At 59.5% G+C, this 15025-nt stretch overlaps 1 protein-coding gene across 1 annotated transcript in view; it reads right to left on the bottom strand.

Moving 5' to 3' along the window:
* The window catches only part of SHANK2 (SH3 and multiple ankyrin repeat domains 2), a 500779-nt gene that overhangs the window by 312910 nt on the left and 172844 nt on the right, over positions 1-15025 (bottom strand). Inside the window, exon 11 of the mRNA XM_064576041.1 lies at positions 13315-13381. Coding sequence (XP_064432111.1) covers positions 13315-13381 — 67 coding nt within the window. The remainder of the gene's footprint in view (positions 1-13314; positions 13382-15025) is intronic.

Here is a 15025-nt window from a genome sequence, read left to right as displayed (position 1 = left end):
ATTCTGAGACACCAAGCCACGAGCTTTACTTTTAAATGAATCTGATAAAATTTGCCTTGAACACGTTACCGTTCCCTGACAAAAGTGGTGAGCACCAGAAGGAGGAACACGTTCCAACAGCTGACACGAGGCTCCCAGGGACAGTATCTGCTCAGAGACAGGAGGACGCAATGGCTGGAGACACTTCTCATGGGAGCAAACCACGGAAGCGGAAATGCAGGGTTCGGGCCAGAGGCGGACAGGGTCCCTAGCCCTCCAGCTAGCGGCTCAGGGCAGGTGGAAGACGCTGTCAGCGTCCGGGGCTAGGGCACGAGACACGCCGCCAGAACCGCCTGGGGCATCTATCCTCTCCAGCGTCACTGCTGAGAACCCGACGGAGGGCAGTGCCTCCAGCATCCACCTAAACCAGCCTCCTCACTTTCTGTAAAGGAGACAACCCAATGCAGAGACACTCTCGATTTTCCCCAGCCCCGGCCGGTTCATGAGCAACTTTGCTGTTGTTCGCCAGTATCTCACGGGATTAGGATGCTACATGGCGACACCAGAAGACAGAACTGGGTTTCTTCCCAGCACCAGCAGCCTGAGCCAGCGTGCCCTCAGCAACACAGGTCGGCCAGCAACCAGAGAGACGCATGGTCTGGGGAGGGGGCGGGGGGGCGAGGCTTCAACACAAAGCCTGCTTTTGGCAGAACAAGGCACATATACACCTGTATGTCTTGCTCACCGTCTACGGGATGCCCACCCTGCACCAGGCTCTGCTGGGCGGTTCACCCATCACCCTGTTTCCAGCCACAGCCGTGCCCAGGTCTGAGTGACAGCGGTAACGTTCTGAGACAATCCAGCGAACCATCCCGTCCTGGTAGCCACCCCCCACATCCTGACTGCCTCTTAGCTTGGCACATCTAGACCCTGACAAAGGCCCTCACCACCCAGGCCTTGGAGAATTCCAGAAGGACTCAGAACCCCTCACGCCAGCTCTTGGTGCAAGAAGGAAGGTTGTCGGGCGCCTGGGTGGCTCAGTTGGTTAAGCGACTGCCTTCGGCTCAGGTCATGATCCTGGAGTCCCGGGATCGAGTCCCGCATCGGGCTCCCTGCTCGGCAGGGAGTCTGCTTCTCCCTCTGACCCTGTTCTCTCTCATTCTCTCTCTCAAATAAATAAATAAAATCTTTAAAAAAAAAAAAAAAAAAAAAAAAAAGAAGGAAGGTTGTCTGTCAGCAAGCCGTCCAGCCAGGTGAGCAGCTCAGAACCCGGTGAGACCCTAACCAGCCTGGCCCCCATGAGAAACGACCAAATACTGTAGGTCTGCCCCCAGCCACAGGATCTTGTCTCTTCCTCAGCGATATTTTAATTTCTGTAATGTGCACCAAAAAGAATACTGATAATTCCTAACAAAAGGAGCAAAACGTGCTGTTCTTAAAGTGCTTCCCCTCATGGAGCACATCCCCACCAAATCTGTCTTCCATCAGCTGGACGGCTGTGAGAGAAAGCAGAGGACGTGAGGGACGAGAGGCAGAGGCAGGACCCCTGTGCCCGAACCCCGACCTCACACCAGCGAGCGGGGTGTGACCTTGGGTAAGCTGCCGAGATTCCCGAGCCGAATTCCTATAGCAACCGTCGACCAGCCTTTGTCACCTGCCCTTCTGTTCCCTCCCACTGGCCGCAGGACGACCACGTGGCCCCGCTGTGAAGGGGAGGGTCCGGGCTCCTTGTCCCAGCTCTGGTGGGATGCTGCCCCTCCGGGTCACGAGCTTTGCCCTGCTTTGCCTTCCCAGCTCTGCCTCAGGAGACCCTGATGGACCTCCCCATCCTGGAGATGCCCCCTTCCTGGTGGCCTCGCGGGTCAGCCGATGGCCTCGGGGACAGGACTGTCTATCGGTGTCTATGTTTCATGCCTGGACCCAGTTGGGGAGGACCTGAGCCTCATCACCCCGTGAGCCCAGATGAGATGTTTTGTCTTCTTCTGCCTCATTTCTGTCACCTGCTGCTGCCTCATTAGCTCCTCGATGTGTCCCTTCTGGCTTGGCTAAAATCAGCAGCACTTGGGTGCACACGTGTATGAATTCTTTCTCTGAAAAACCCTCTGAAAAGTCTTTCCACTTATGCTTATTGGAAACCAGAATAGAAACCTTTCCTGCATTCAACTGAGCTCCACCCGCGAAGTCTTCCAAGTGCTCAGCTCAGTTATGAGGCTCAGATACTCAAGCCCCACGGAGACCTTCAGGAGGGAATGCTTACTTCTCTCGGGGCTCAGCCCTCATCAAACCAAAACCCTAAATGCAGCCATGGTCACGTCTGTAGGGGCTGCTGAGACCAGGGGAGACGCTAGGCTGGCCCAAGATCACACGGAAGATGGGGACGCAGGTCCTTCTGGCACTTGGTCAAATGCTTTTTTTTGAGGTTCTACTACCCAGCTGCCTTTGCATGTTAATGAAAATTAAGATTGCTACGATTATTTCCAGATGCTGCTTGCTACCGTGGCTCTACACAAGGAAGACCAGAAATTCCTGGGGTGAGTGCCCTTGCCTAAGGGCCAGGCTCCCTGAGAGCTAATGGGGTCCTCGGCAGGACGGCAGGGGAGGGACCGGCCTAATCCAGGCCTCGTGTGGGGTCCTGCAGGGGCTCCAGGCCCGGTGAGTCGGAGACGCCACCGCAGAAGGTCATAGCTGAGGGGTCACAGCAGGGCCCAAATGCATCCCAGCACTGTCGCTGGGAAGGTAAAGGATGCTTCTGGCCTCTGGGGGTAGCCAGATGTTTGTGACGCTGCCGCCCACCGCAGAGCATTGCATCTGCTCCATCCTTCATTAGTAAGTACTCACCGTGCAGCCCTCCAGCAAAACCTAAGGTCCCAGAGCTGGGAGCGCCAGGTGCCGGGGACAGGGAGGACCCAGAGCCTGGTGTCTGGAGCTCCCCATCCAGCCCAGGGGATAAACGGTGCACCCCAATTTCTGTAAAATGAGCCACTACTCTGATTGAGAAAAGGAACATCCAGCAAATGGGTCCTAGGGCCAGGGGATGACTCAGGCACCTTGGGGCGGGGGGGTTAAGGAAAACCAGCGGAAGAATTGCAAGGCTCTTTAAGGAAAGGTGGGGAGATGGGGCAAAGGTGCTCGGGGCAGGGGGGCAACTTGAACACAGGACCAGTAAGCAAGTGGGACAGCAGCGGTCTGACCTGCACGGAAGGGCTGGGAAAAGAGAAGGCTGGACAGGTAAGTGGGGGTCCCTTGGGAACCAAAGGACTTCTCAGGGCTCCCCACCTGTTACCTGGAAGTGGACACGGTCTCAGCGGGGCCTGGGGGCATGTGCCTGGGCAAGCAGGGGGCCGTTCTGCTCTGGGTTAGGTTGTCCCCACGAGGTAGGAAGAGCAGCCTCGTAAGAGCCCCTGCCCCTCCAATCCACCGACTTCCCACCCAGCCAGTGTGGGGACTTGATGACAGGCATCTGGCCGAGCAGCACGTTTCCTGGCGCAGAATCCACAGGGGCGGCCTGGGTTTCCGGCCGGTCTGAGAGGCAATGCTGGACTCCACACTGGGTCTGGGTTTCCCTGGGGTCACCAACTGTCACCTCCAGAAGACAATTACTTCCGAAAATACCTTCGGATTCTATAGCTTTCACCAAGAAGGCTGGGGGTGGGGGCACGTCTTACGACAGTGGCTAATGTCCAAGGAGCCGACTGTCCTCTCTTCAGGAGACTCCACCAGGCGCTCTCTGCAGAGCGGGGAGGTGAAGGGGGAGCGGAGTTCCGGAACTCCAGGGCTCCTTCGGCTACACAGGGTCCTTTGTCAAAGTGCACTGAATTCCTCATTGAGAAGCAGAAGTTTGAAAACCTCAAACCGGAACCCCCACCCCCAGAGGGACATACCAAGGACAGGAGCTCAGGGACAGGCCAGGGGCATGCAGGAGGATGGGGAGGGAGGGAAGGCGAGCTCCAGTGTGCAGGGGAGCAGGGGAGCTTCCGTGGGCAGAGGTGGGAAGCCCAGGGGACGGGCATGCCCGTGGAGGGGAGCGGGGGAGCCCTCCTGTTCCACATCCTACCAGCGACAGACGACTGCCCCTCTCTGAGCCCAGGGACACTGGTTTCCCTGGACAAAATGGCTCAGAGAGAAAGACCACCATGGCAGCAGCCCAGGGCTGCCCTCCTTGGAAGGTCCTGGCAGCACTGCCACAGACTCCCACGGGAGCCGGCCACGGAGCATCGACAGGATGCAGAACGGGGCTGGGGCGACTGGGCTCGTTGGGCGGAGGTGGGTTTGGGCTAGGTGGGCAGAACCCAGAACCTGCTCGTAGAGTCAGCCAAGGGCACTGGGGCAGAGGGGAGGACAGGCATCCCCAGGGCCCTGCCCAAGGCAGCAGTGGCGGCTCACCCGTGGGAGGGCCTCCTCTGGGCTGGGTGCCCGATGGCCCAGTGTTGGGGAGCACGGGGGGGAGCTGCCTGCTCGACCCCCACGAGGCGGAACTGCAAATGTCTGGAGAACCCCACTCCAGCAGGGACGAGGGGAGGCGTGCTGGGGGGCAGGCTTGTCTGAGGCCTCGGGAGGACCCGGGCACTGGACGGGGCTAGGAGATGCCCAAGAGTTAAGGACAGCATCATACACAGAAAGGGTCGCTCTGGAGCCAGGGGCCTTGGTCCAAACCCCAGCTCCTTGTTAACTGCCCTCCGCCCCCACGTGGGACCCGTTCCAGGGCTCCGGAAACCTCGTTCTCCTCATCTGTGGGCTGGGGGCAGTGCCGCCTTCCCACAGGGCTGTCTCTGTGATCCCTTAACAGGCACGGAGTGCAATCCGGGCATCAGTGGGCCCAGAAACTGCATTAGCTGTTTTTGTCACCTGTTACCTCGTCCTCCAGGAAGCCATCCAGACTCTACAGTCCACTGGGATTTAGTGTCCCCTCACGTGGACTTCAGCCCAATCCCCTCCCTCCCACAGGCACAGACCTTCTCCATCAGCAGGGCACCTAGGACACAGAGTCCTGTCCCCACCGACCCCAGCAGTCTTGCCTGGGGCCTCCCTCAGCAGCATGGTCTCACGGGAGGAGAATGGCACAGTGTGGCAAAAAGCCGAACCCAGGACCCAGAGGCCAAGAGAGCGGGGAAAGGAGGGAGGAGGCCCAGCAGGGCTGTGGGAAGCAGGACGGAGCAGCAAAGCTAGGGGCCCCGGGGCACAGCTCACCTCCCCCTGGGGTCCACACCCGAGGCACGGCTGCAGGTGGAAGAAACCAGAACCAGCCTGGACCCGGGCTGAGGCATGTGCCTGAGCAACGTGGGCAAGGTCAGAGGGAGGACCAGGGGCCCCGGTGGGAGGAACAGGGCACATACAGGCCAGTGGGGACTGGCACCCCAGCCCACAGCAGAAGGGGCACACCTCCCATACAGCACACCTCTGGAAGGGGGTCCACGCCTGTCTTCATGCACCACCAGACCACGGTGGTCCTCACCACGGGCAGAGGGCCCCAGTGGGAATCAGAGGTGCACAGGGTCAGAGGCAAGCAATCGGAAACAACCCTCGGGCCCGAGCCCTCATTTAGCGCCCAGTGAAAACGGGGGTGCGTGGGAGGAGCCCAGCAGCAGATGCTCAGGGTCGGGAGAGGAGCCTCCCGCCTTTGGCCAGGCACAGGCCCAGTTCCCGCAGGGTGGGTGTCCTCACGGGGGCCGCTGGGGGCTCATTTGGTCCGCCAGACATTCCTGCAGACACAAGGCCTGCTCATCGGGGCGCCTTAGATCCTCGGAGGGACCCACACGCACGAATACTTGGGTGTGGTTTTCAGACTTGCTGGGCTTTGTGGGAGCGCAGCCGCGTCACAAACGAGAGAAAGCACGCTTGGCGTTTCTCCAGAACTTCACCCAGAGGCATCCCCAGCTCAGAAAACCTGGCCACTGACGGAGGAGCACCCTTCATGCCCCCGCTACCTGCAGGGCTCCAGGATGTGACGGAGCGGGGCACAGTGGATCCCCCAGGCAGGATGCCCGCTCGCGGGAGCACAGGCCACGGTGCCATCCCTTCCACTCTGCCTCGCACTCCTTTGCAGGACGGCGGGGGCGTTAGGCCCATTTCTACAAATGGCATGACCGTGTTAGAGCACATTACAAACGCCACGTGAGGCTACATGCTACTTGTTATCGAAGGGGCTGGGGGCCTGACATGGTCGGGCTTTTTCAGCACCTCTGTGGTTCAGGGTCTGGGGCTCCCACCCTGCTGCTGGGGATGGACTGGGGTAGGGCTCTTCCCTAGGGGCCCAAACTGCCCCAGGATGGCAGGTAAAGAACCAGAAGAGGCTCAGGTTTGGGAAGAGTCAACCCAGAGGACAGGAAGGAGCAGACACATGGGCAGGTGGGAGGGTTTGCTGCGCACCTCATGGGACAGTTTCCAGCAGCCACACCTGTCCACGGCACCATTCCGAGGCCCGCCGCAGGCCTGAGACGGCCAAGAGGCTGCTGGGGGGCAGGTGCAGGTGAGCCCCAGGGTGGACCACAGGCAGTGAAGACAGCACGTGTGGAAACGTGCAGGCCACGGGAGGTCAAGGCTTCCCACCACTGCGGCACCTCTCCAAGACAAGGACAAGTGTCCCTGGGTGTAGGGAGAACCCAGCATTTGGGACAGACCAGAGACCTCAGTGGATTCCCACGTCCACCTCGCTGGACAGCGGTGCCAGAAGTCGGCCACGGAAAAACCCCATCCCAACAGAAACCACGTGCAACTCGTGGCTGTCCCAAACAGGGTGTCCCTTTGCGCGTGTCCCAGCCCGTGCGCTCTGTGTCGGGATCTGGGGATAACACTTCTAACCAGACAGGCACACGGAAGCGGGGTGGGGGAGGGGAGAGTACCGCGGCAGCAAGCGCTCGGCCGGCAGGCAGGGAAAGAGGGAAGGAGATCTGCCGGGAGCAGGACGGACGCAGCCCACAGCTCCGGTGCAGGGAGGGAGTCCGGACTGCACACGCTGCGTGGCTCCCTCGGCCCCACGGAGGCCGGAGACACAGGAACAGAGTCAATGTGGTGGGTGACGGCAATGGGTTGCTCACATCCGCTTAGGCTGCATCATGTCTCCCTCCCTCCGCAACTTGCTCTGGGGATCCGGACAGCAGCTGTGGGATCGCCACCCAGTTCTAGCTAACACACCAGCCTGGCTTTCCCTGAGAAGGCTCCTTCCGGCAGCCCGTAAAAGGGAGACTCGGCACGGCCAACACCAACCGATCTGATCTGAAGAAAGAGCTTCAAATTTGGGGTTTTCCCCAGGACCTGCTGGCCCCACTGCCAAACACACAGGGTCCCCTATGTCTCATTCACGGTAAGTGGCATATCTTACAGTCACAATGCTTCTTTCAAATCAGATCTGGTTTATTTCACAGCAGGTGCGATCTGCCAAACAGGTTATTATTTTTTTTTTAATAAAAGATCAGCGTGGGTTTTACATCCTGTCTCATGACACTGCCCCCCCCCCCACAAATATTACATTCAGAAATCTGTTTGAAAACACCACCCCCCTGCCCATCATCTTTACATATCGGAAGCGCAATTACACAAGCACGCGGTCTCGAAACCTAGCAACAGTAACCAAGTCGTCCTGAGTCGGCTAACCAGACACCCGGACTCACACACCAGCTCAATGTGCTTCCTCTTGAAAAACAAAACCCCTCGCTTCTCTCTCCATAGCTGCGGAAGGACAAGATGTATGAAAACAAACCTTGTTCAGCTGAAGAAGAACAACCCATGCCATTCAGCGCATCTGACAGAGCATCTCCCCGCAAAGCCGGGCAAAACACAAAAATCACAAACACTGGGAAAAATAGGTTATCCCAGTGCAAAGCTTCTCAGCTTGCAACATGCTTAATGTTTGCACGACCGTTTCGGACACAAGCTCCCCAGCTCCCCGGCAGCCTTGCTACGGGGACCGCCGTCCTACAGAAGCCATCGCAAACGCCCCACTGGCAAAGCCTGGAAGACCCGGTGGGCTCGTGTGCTTAGCCACGGCTCAACCCTGCAGGGCGGCAAGCAGGGATTAACTTTGGTGCTTGCGGTGGCTTTTAAACCATCACTTTCTCCAAGTCGGCAAATAAAATAACCAAATGGAGGTCGCGTTTAATTTTTTAAACGAGGAAGGGAGTTCAGAAAGAAAAAAAAAAAAAAAGAGCCACAGCATCAGTCGATAGCATGCACGCTAGCCGGGTTGTGAGCAAAACATTTCACGACAAGATGCAATCCCCCCTTTAAAGGGATAGACCTGCATCGACACGGCATTCCGGACCCATTTCCGGATGCTACAGACCTCAGAGCGCCTGCTGATCACCTCACTGCTTTTCAACCTGTTTCCTGTCTTCCCCAAAAGCCACATCGGAGCGTCCTAAGTGCCCTGGTTTCTTGGTGGTGTCCGGAAAACAAAGGATCTGTCGCGCTGAGTCGGGGGGAAGGGGGGGTGGCTATTTGATGGTTTAAAGGGGCTTTTTGAGGAAGGCATCGCCGATTAGGCAAGTCAGGAAAATGTTTTGTGCTGCAGTTTGCTCGCTCTGAAACATCAAAGTCGACCCCACGTCCCCACCCTCAGCTTGGAATTTGGGGATCCTTCCACCATGTTTACATTCAGAAATGCAGCCCAACGCGATGCAGACAAAGGGGAGGCTTACCCTCATCCCCTCCGTCCGGGGTCCTGACCCGTGAGGTTGGTGCTCTAAAACAGTGTCCCAGCCCCACGGAGTGTGTGATCGACAAACTCTGTGGGTGAGCATCGTGGGCTGGTCCGGACCCAGAGGCAAGGGCCACCAGCCTCAGGTCTAGGACACACATCCCTGTCTTCCAATGTTTCTCTGGCGCCTCGGGGTAGCTTACAAGTCAATATTTAATGCAGATCATAAAGTAGAAACACAGCCCCGTCCCGTCCTCTCCAGCAACCCCGCCACGATTCTGGAGGTGGACAGGAAAAGACGAAGGGCACGTGGGGATACGCTGAAGCCCTCGGCATGGGACGCCTGCCACCCCAGAGTCCGGGAGCAGACAGAGGAGTGGCCTTGATAGGGACAGACTGTGACGGCACCCTCGCAGGTCCCAAGGATGGGGGTCGGGGAGCTGAGCCACCGAAGCTGGCACTGGAGAGCCACGTGGCCACAGAGCCTGACCAACAGCACATTAGAGACCCTCAGTCTAGCGTGGCTCCAGAACCACTTGGTGGGAGGGCTGAGAGGCCCATGCAACCTGCTGCCCACGTCTCCCCTCCCCGTGCCCCGTGAGCTCTGCCCCTGGACTCTGACCACGCGTGGGAGGGAGCACACATCACAACACTCTGGCAAGCACGTCCGACCCAGGAGCTCATGTGCCCATAACACGCGCTCTGCTCCCCAACACCCGTGACCAGGAGCCAGGAAAGCAGGTTTTTATTTCAAGAAGAGACAGGGAGGAGAGGAGCTTGGAATGGGGACACAAGCAGTGAGGGGCTACTCACTCAACAGGCATTTACTGAGGCCCTACTACGTGCCAGCACTGCGGGGAAGGCCGACGCCACCTGGCTCTGCAGAGGGGACAGCCTCCAAGAGACAGTCATGCGGCCACGTGACTGCCCTCGATGGTGGCTGACGTGCCCCAAAGACACGCCTGCGCCCTAATCCCTGGATCAACCTGAGACTCTCAAGACGAGAACATCCTGGACTTAGGGTAGGCCCTTGAGGGTAGGGTAGCCTTGTGCCCTGTCAGAGAAAGGAGAGGGGGTTTGAGACACAGATGCGGAGCAGGCCACGTGCAGCCACGCCAGGGACAGGAGACACACTGACAAGCCCGGGCTACCACCAGAACTGGCGGGAGGCAAGGACGGACCAGCCCTGCCAACAGCTCGACTCTGCACGTCTGGCCTCCAGAGTGGCAGCGGAATACATCTTGCTTGTTATGTGCCGCCCAGCTTGGAGCATCTCCTGACGGTGGCCCCAGGACACTAGCACGTGGCCTGTCCTCACATCCTGAACCAGCCCGCCGGGGATGAGGGGCCTTGGGAAGCAGAGGTGGGGCGGTGCTCAGATGCCCAGCCTCAGCAAGCTGGAGGGACATGAGATGGTGCCTGCAGAGGCCACCCCAGGTCCCTGAGTCAGGCTCCCTGCGGGGCGGCTCTGGGCATCTGTGCTCTACAAAGCTGGGCATGTGCTGCTGGGCGCCGGGGAACCCGGAGGTTTTGGCTGACGACCCAAGCCAAGAACAGGAATGGGGTGGTCCCAAGCTCTGTCTTGGGATCGACTGCCAGGAGCCCAGAAGATGCACTGGCGGACACGTGGGGGATGAAGAAACGGCCAGGGTGGCACGCGACCAGGACATGGGGAAACAAGCAGATACAACAATCCAAGAGGGAAAGTGCAGGAAAAAGTCTACTCTTCTGAAGTCATGTGCCTGGTAGCCTGTCCCGCTCTGGAAGGGGCCACAGGGTCTACAGGGGACTTTTGCTCCAGAACCCGGGGCAGGGCAGCAAGGAGGGCATTAGCCCCGGTGGTCCACACCTCCTAGTGGACCAGTCCTCCGACGGACCAAGGTCTCTCAATCCCCAAATTGGCATAGGGCCTGCAGAGGAGAAGGTGCTCAATGAAGAGTCACCGTGGAAAGAAGTGACCGGGGGGGGTGACAGGGCTGGCTTCTCGGGTACTGGCTGGTTCAGGTACCCCAGGGCCGTTCTCAGGAGGTTCCAGCACGGCAGAGCGTGTGAAACCGCAGAGGGAAAAGGATGTCCCCTCCTGCAGCAAGAAGCAGACGGCTTTCCTCAGGACGCAGGACTTCCCCAGACAGGAAGGCACTGGGGCACCTCTCAGGTCTCAGAGCCAGGCCTCCCCCAGGGGCGACCTTGTGGAGGGGACCCTGCACCCCGCATGTCCTCGTCCCTCCTGCTCTGGGTCCCTTGCCCCTGAGAGCCGCTAGCAGGTGGCATCCTTGGTCTGCAAGCTCTCCCCATGATCTTGGGGCTCAGGAGTGCTGCTGGTGGGCAGAGTGAGTTGTCAGAGTGGAATGTGGACGTCAAGGAGGAGTCAGGACGTGGGGAGGAAACCATCAGTTCCCCAGGTGGATGCTTGTTCTGGACCGCGGGTGAGGACAGGGGCCTGCAGGAGCTCCATCTAAAACGGGATGCCTCCTGAATGGCGGGGGGAGCAGCTTGCACACCCTGAGCTGCAAGCCTTCCCAGGCATGGCCCTTCTGCACAGCGCAGGATGCTGCCCCTCCTAGACCCCACCACACACGGCATCCGCCCTCCTGCAAGGGATCCTCCCTCTTGCCAGGATCCACCCTTCTGCACACCACGGGGTACTGTCCTTCCCAGATTCCCCACAACACACGGCATCTGCTCCCCTCCAGGAGCGAGGGTGGCCCCAGAGGGTCAGCGAACACAGGGCTGAATGGGGGTTTTACAAGCAATGGACGGCTTCTGGGAATCAGTGCACTGAGGGACATCTATGCACACAAAGGACCCACAGGCTTCGTGTGCTCTGGTGCTAGTTTGCTCGATCGGTCAGACCCTTCGTCAGGAAACTCAGAGGAAAGGAGAGGCCTCTTTTTTCCCTCCCTGGAGGTGCTGAAGGGACCCTGCAGGAAGCACAGATTTCCTTACCATCCGTCCCTGCAGGATACACAGCGGAAAAGCCCGCAAGACAGGTACTGAGAGGCGCTGACTCCTGCCTGAGTTGACTGTAAAAGCTGGCCCTGCATCTTCAGGGGGCCCCCGGTGGTCTTGCGAAGGCACAGACCTCAGTCCCAGCACCATGAGATACAGAAGCTGCACGAGCCTGCGGCCAGTGTCCCTGCGACTCAGGAGGGGCTGCCCTTCGGAGTTTAAACAAGTCACGGGTCCGAATGGTGAGTAGTGACTAAAACATATTCACCAGACCAACGGGTACTCTGTTCATAATCGGAAAAAAAAAACCCTCAGTTGGTCCAGAGCTGTCTGCATCCCATACAGGAAAGCTCATTCTACCTCCAGCTGGAGGAGACAGTCAGGAATCTCCCTACTCTTTGTTTTAAAATCAACTTGGCATTTCAAGGGACTTGGCAGCTCGTGAGGACAGTGAAGTGACTGGTCCTCATACTGGCGGCGGGACAGGCAGAGTCCCCGGGGTCTCTCGGGCCACCTCCCATCATCCTTTCTGCCATGCGGCCCCATCAAGGCCCATGCTCAGAACAGTGAGGAGGGCAGCCCCGGGCTTGCTACCACCACAGACCGCTCAGCTCAGGAGGCCGGCAGGGCCACCAGAAAGCCCTGCCCACGCCCCCTGCCCCTCCCGGGCCGAGTGCCCAGCAGCCGATACTCTCAGACCTCAAGCCAAGCCCGTCCCCCCGCGCTGCTCTCTCGTGTTGGGGACGTGGCGGGAAGGGAGCTGCGGGCACCGCGCAGGCCCAGCCCCTTCCCTACATGGTGTGGCAGACATGACGTCAGCAATCTTTACGGTGCGCTCACGGAGGTGCTGGTGCGGCCCAGGTGGAGGCCCGGGTCTCAGAGCAATGCAGTGGTTTGCCCTGGTTCTCGGGAGGGACTCGTGCCGGCACCGGGCGGGCCTTCGGGGGGCCCAGATGCTCCGCTCGGGACGCTGGATGACGCAAGCAAAGCATCTGGCTCCGCACCCTCGTGCAAGTCTCAGACTCAGGGCGGGAACCGGCCACACACTGAACACGATAAAGACTCGACAGCCTGACACGTGGCTGCCCTCGCCCCCAGCAGCAAACACGGGGTGAGGGCCACAGGCAGTAGGAGACACAGATGCCATCCGGGTGCCACCCCATCCACGGACTGGCGCCGTGTCCGAAAGCTCACCACTGCTGGTCCACTGGGACTGCTCGCCGCTGCAGGTCCTCTGCAAGCCCGGGGCCGGCGGAAACAGGCCAGCGGGCTCTTCCAAGATGCAGGACTGAGCCCAGCCACCGGCAGGGCGACAGGGCAGAGGAGGAGCCCCAGACACAGTCCTCCTGGTTGGCACAAGGGGTACTAGAAAGGGGAACGGTCATGAGCACCACGGGGCAGAGGAACGGGCTCAGAGACGGGGGTCGGAGGGGGCCACTGAGTCTCTGCTGCGCCTCGTTTAGCTACTATCTCTTAGCTTACATGGGAGTGTGCACAGGGCAGAATCTTCCAACAAACCCACAAATAATAAGCTAGCCACAAATTCATCTGACTCACCAGGGGCACGGCAGTGACCTACGTGGGCCGCATGCCGGGAGGGACGGGTACGTGAGAACGAAGATGGAAAAGTGGCCAGGACCACACGTTGGGTTAGGTTTTGCTCAACGCGGACTCCGAGCCAGCCTCGTGAGGATTAGAGAAGGCGGGGAGCGTCTCCCTACAAGGCGGAGCCCTTCCTCCCCGAGCCTACTCACCGACATCGGTCTCCTTGTGGTTCTTGATGTATTCCGCCAGCTCGAAGTTGCCCGCGATGATCGCCACCTGCAAGAGTGGACATCGCGTTAACCAGTCAGGGGCAGAGCCTGGCCCTTGGCACGCGTCCCCACCACCGACGGCCTCGCCCCACAAACGCACCGTCACAGTCCCCCGGTCTTAAAGCAAAAGATGTTCCTTTCTCTCCAGTTTCATTCAGATATAACTGACACACAGCACTGTGTGGGTTTAAGGGGCGTGACGTAAGGACTCGACGTACGTAGATGGCGGGAAGGTCACCATGAGGTCAGTCAACATCTGTCACCGCGCAGAGTGACAAAAAACTTCTTTCCCCGTGATGAGAGCTTTTGAGATCTACTCGCTTGGCAACCTTCCAGCGCACCGTATGGCACCATCCGCTCCAGGCACCGGGCTGAACACCACAGCTCCGTGAATGGTTCACCTTCCAACTGGACGATGGTGCCTCTTGACCACCTGCCCCCCGCCCCCCGCCCCTGGGAACCACAAGCCTGACCTCTTTTCCTATGGGTGGGGCTTTTAGATTCCACGCCTCAGTGATTAGACAGTTTGTCTCCCTGTGTGACTTACTCCGCTTAGCTCGATGCCCTCTAGGCCCATCCCTGTTGCCACAAAGGGTGGGATCAGTCACGACTGATAAAACGGCAGCCCCAGCATCCATTGGGCCCCAGACCTCAGAGTCAAACGCCACGCTTGCCCCCCTCAAAGCCCCTGGCCGTGTCACCAGATGAGGCTCTCGTTCCACGAGAACCCACAGAAGAGCTTGCCTCCGCCCAAAAGCCCCCGCGAGGACCACGGCACAGCCCCCCAGCCCCGTGTCCCGTGCTCCCGCCAGGCACTCCCGGGAGCCCCATCCTTCGGATTAGATGCAAGCCGCTCTCCAGAAGCAGGGGGAAGGGACTCCTCCAAAAAGTACCCGAAGCTCTTCATCAGATTTCAGTGTGGCAGGAGAAATTCCAGCCTGCGTGTGTGTAGAACACCAGAACCAACACCTACAGGAAATGGTCCCAACTCCGGCCCTACAGATTTGCGGGCTCAAGCAGAAAGGCCAGGCAGGGGGCCCCCGGCAAGACCTGAGCCAGGACCCACGCGGGCAGGGCTCCCGGCACCCCAGACAGGAGGCCATGGTCTACACCCCTGGGGGAGCCAGGCGCTCGGGTGCCAGCCTGCAGACACACACATCTACCGTCCGACAGCTTTCGTGATAATGCGGGCGGGGGAGGCCTTATTAGCAAAACCCGATTTCTGGGAGAAGAAATCCTGCCTCAAGCCTGCAGCATCGACTCCCGAGTCTCTGGCCAGCCCTCCAGATTTCAGACTTGCCAGCCCCCACAGTCTCGGGAGCCAGCTCCTCCCAAGAAGCTGCTTGAATAGATGCGGCTCCAGCCATCAGGCCTGCTGCCCGGGAGCGTCGTGCCCAATGCCGCAGACACCATGGGCCCCAGAGCCCTGCCCTCGGGGGTGATGCTGGTTTCCTCTCCTGGGCACTGCCTCCTACAGCTCCCTGCCCTCCAAGGAAGCCGCCGTGGCCGCCCCTGTCTACACCAGCCAGGGGGCGCGGGCAGAAGGCGGAAGGCAAAGACCATTCCAGAGGCAGACCCCGTCTGCAGAGACAGAAGCAGGGCTGGAACCACCAAGTAGATGATGCTCCTCCAGCGACCGCCCACCCGGGAC

This window comes from Mirounga angustirostris, unplaced genomic scaffold (assembly GCF_029215605.1).
Source record: "Mirounga angustirostris isolate CCGP_5_RB_7025 unplaced genomic scaffold, mMirAng1.0.hap1 SCAF_13, whole genome shotgun sequence".
Lineage (NCBI taxonomy): Eukaryota > Metazoa > Chordata > Mammalia > Carnivora > Phocidae > Mirounga > Mirounga angustirostris.
The sequence above is the reverse complement of the archived record's forward strand: the minus strand, read 5'-3'. Positions and strand labels throughout refer to the sequence as shown.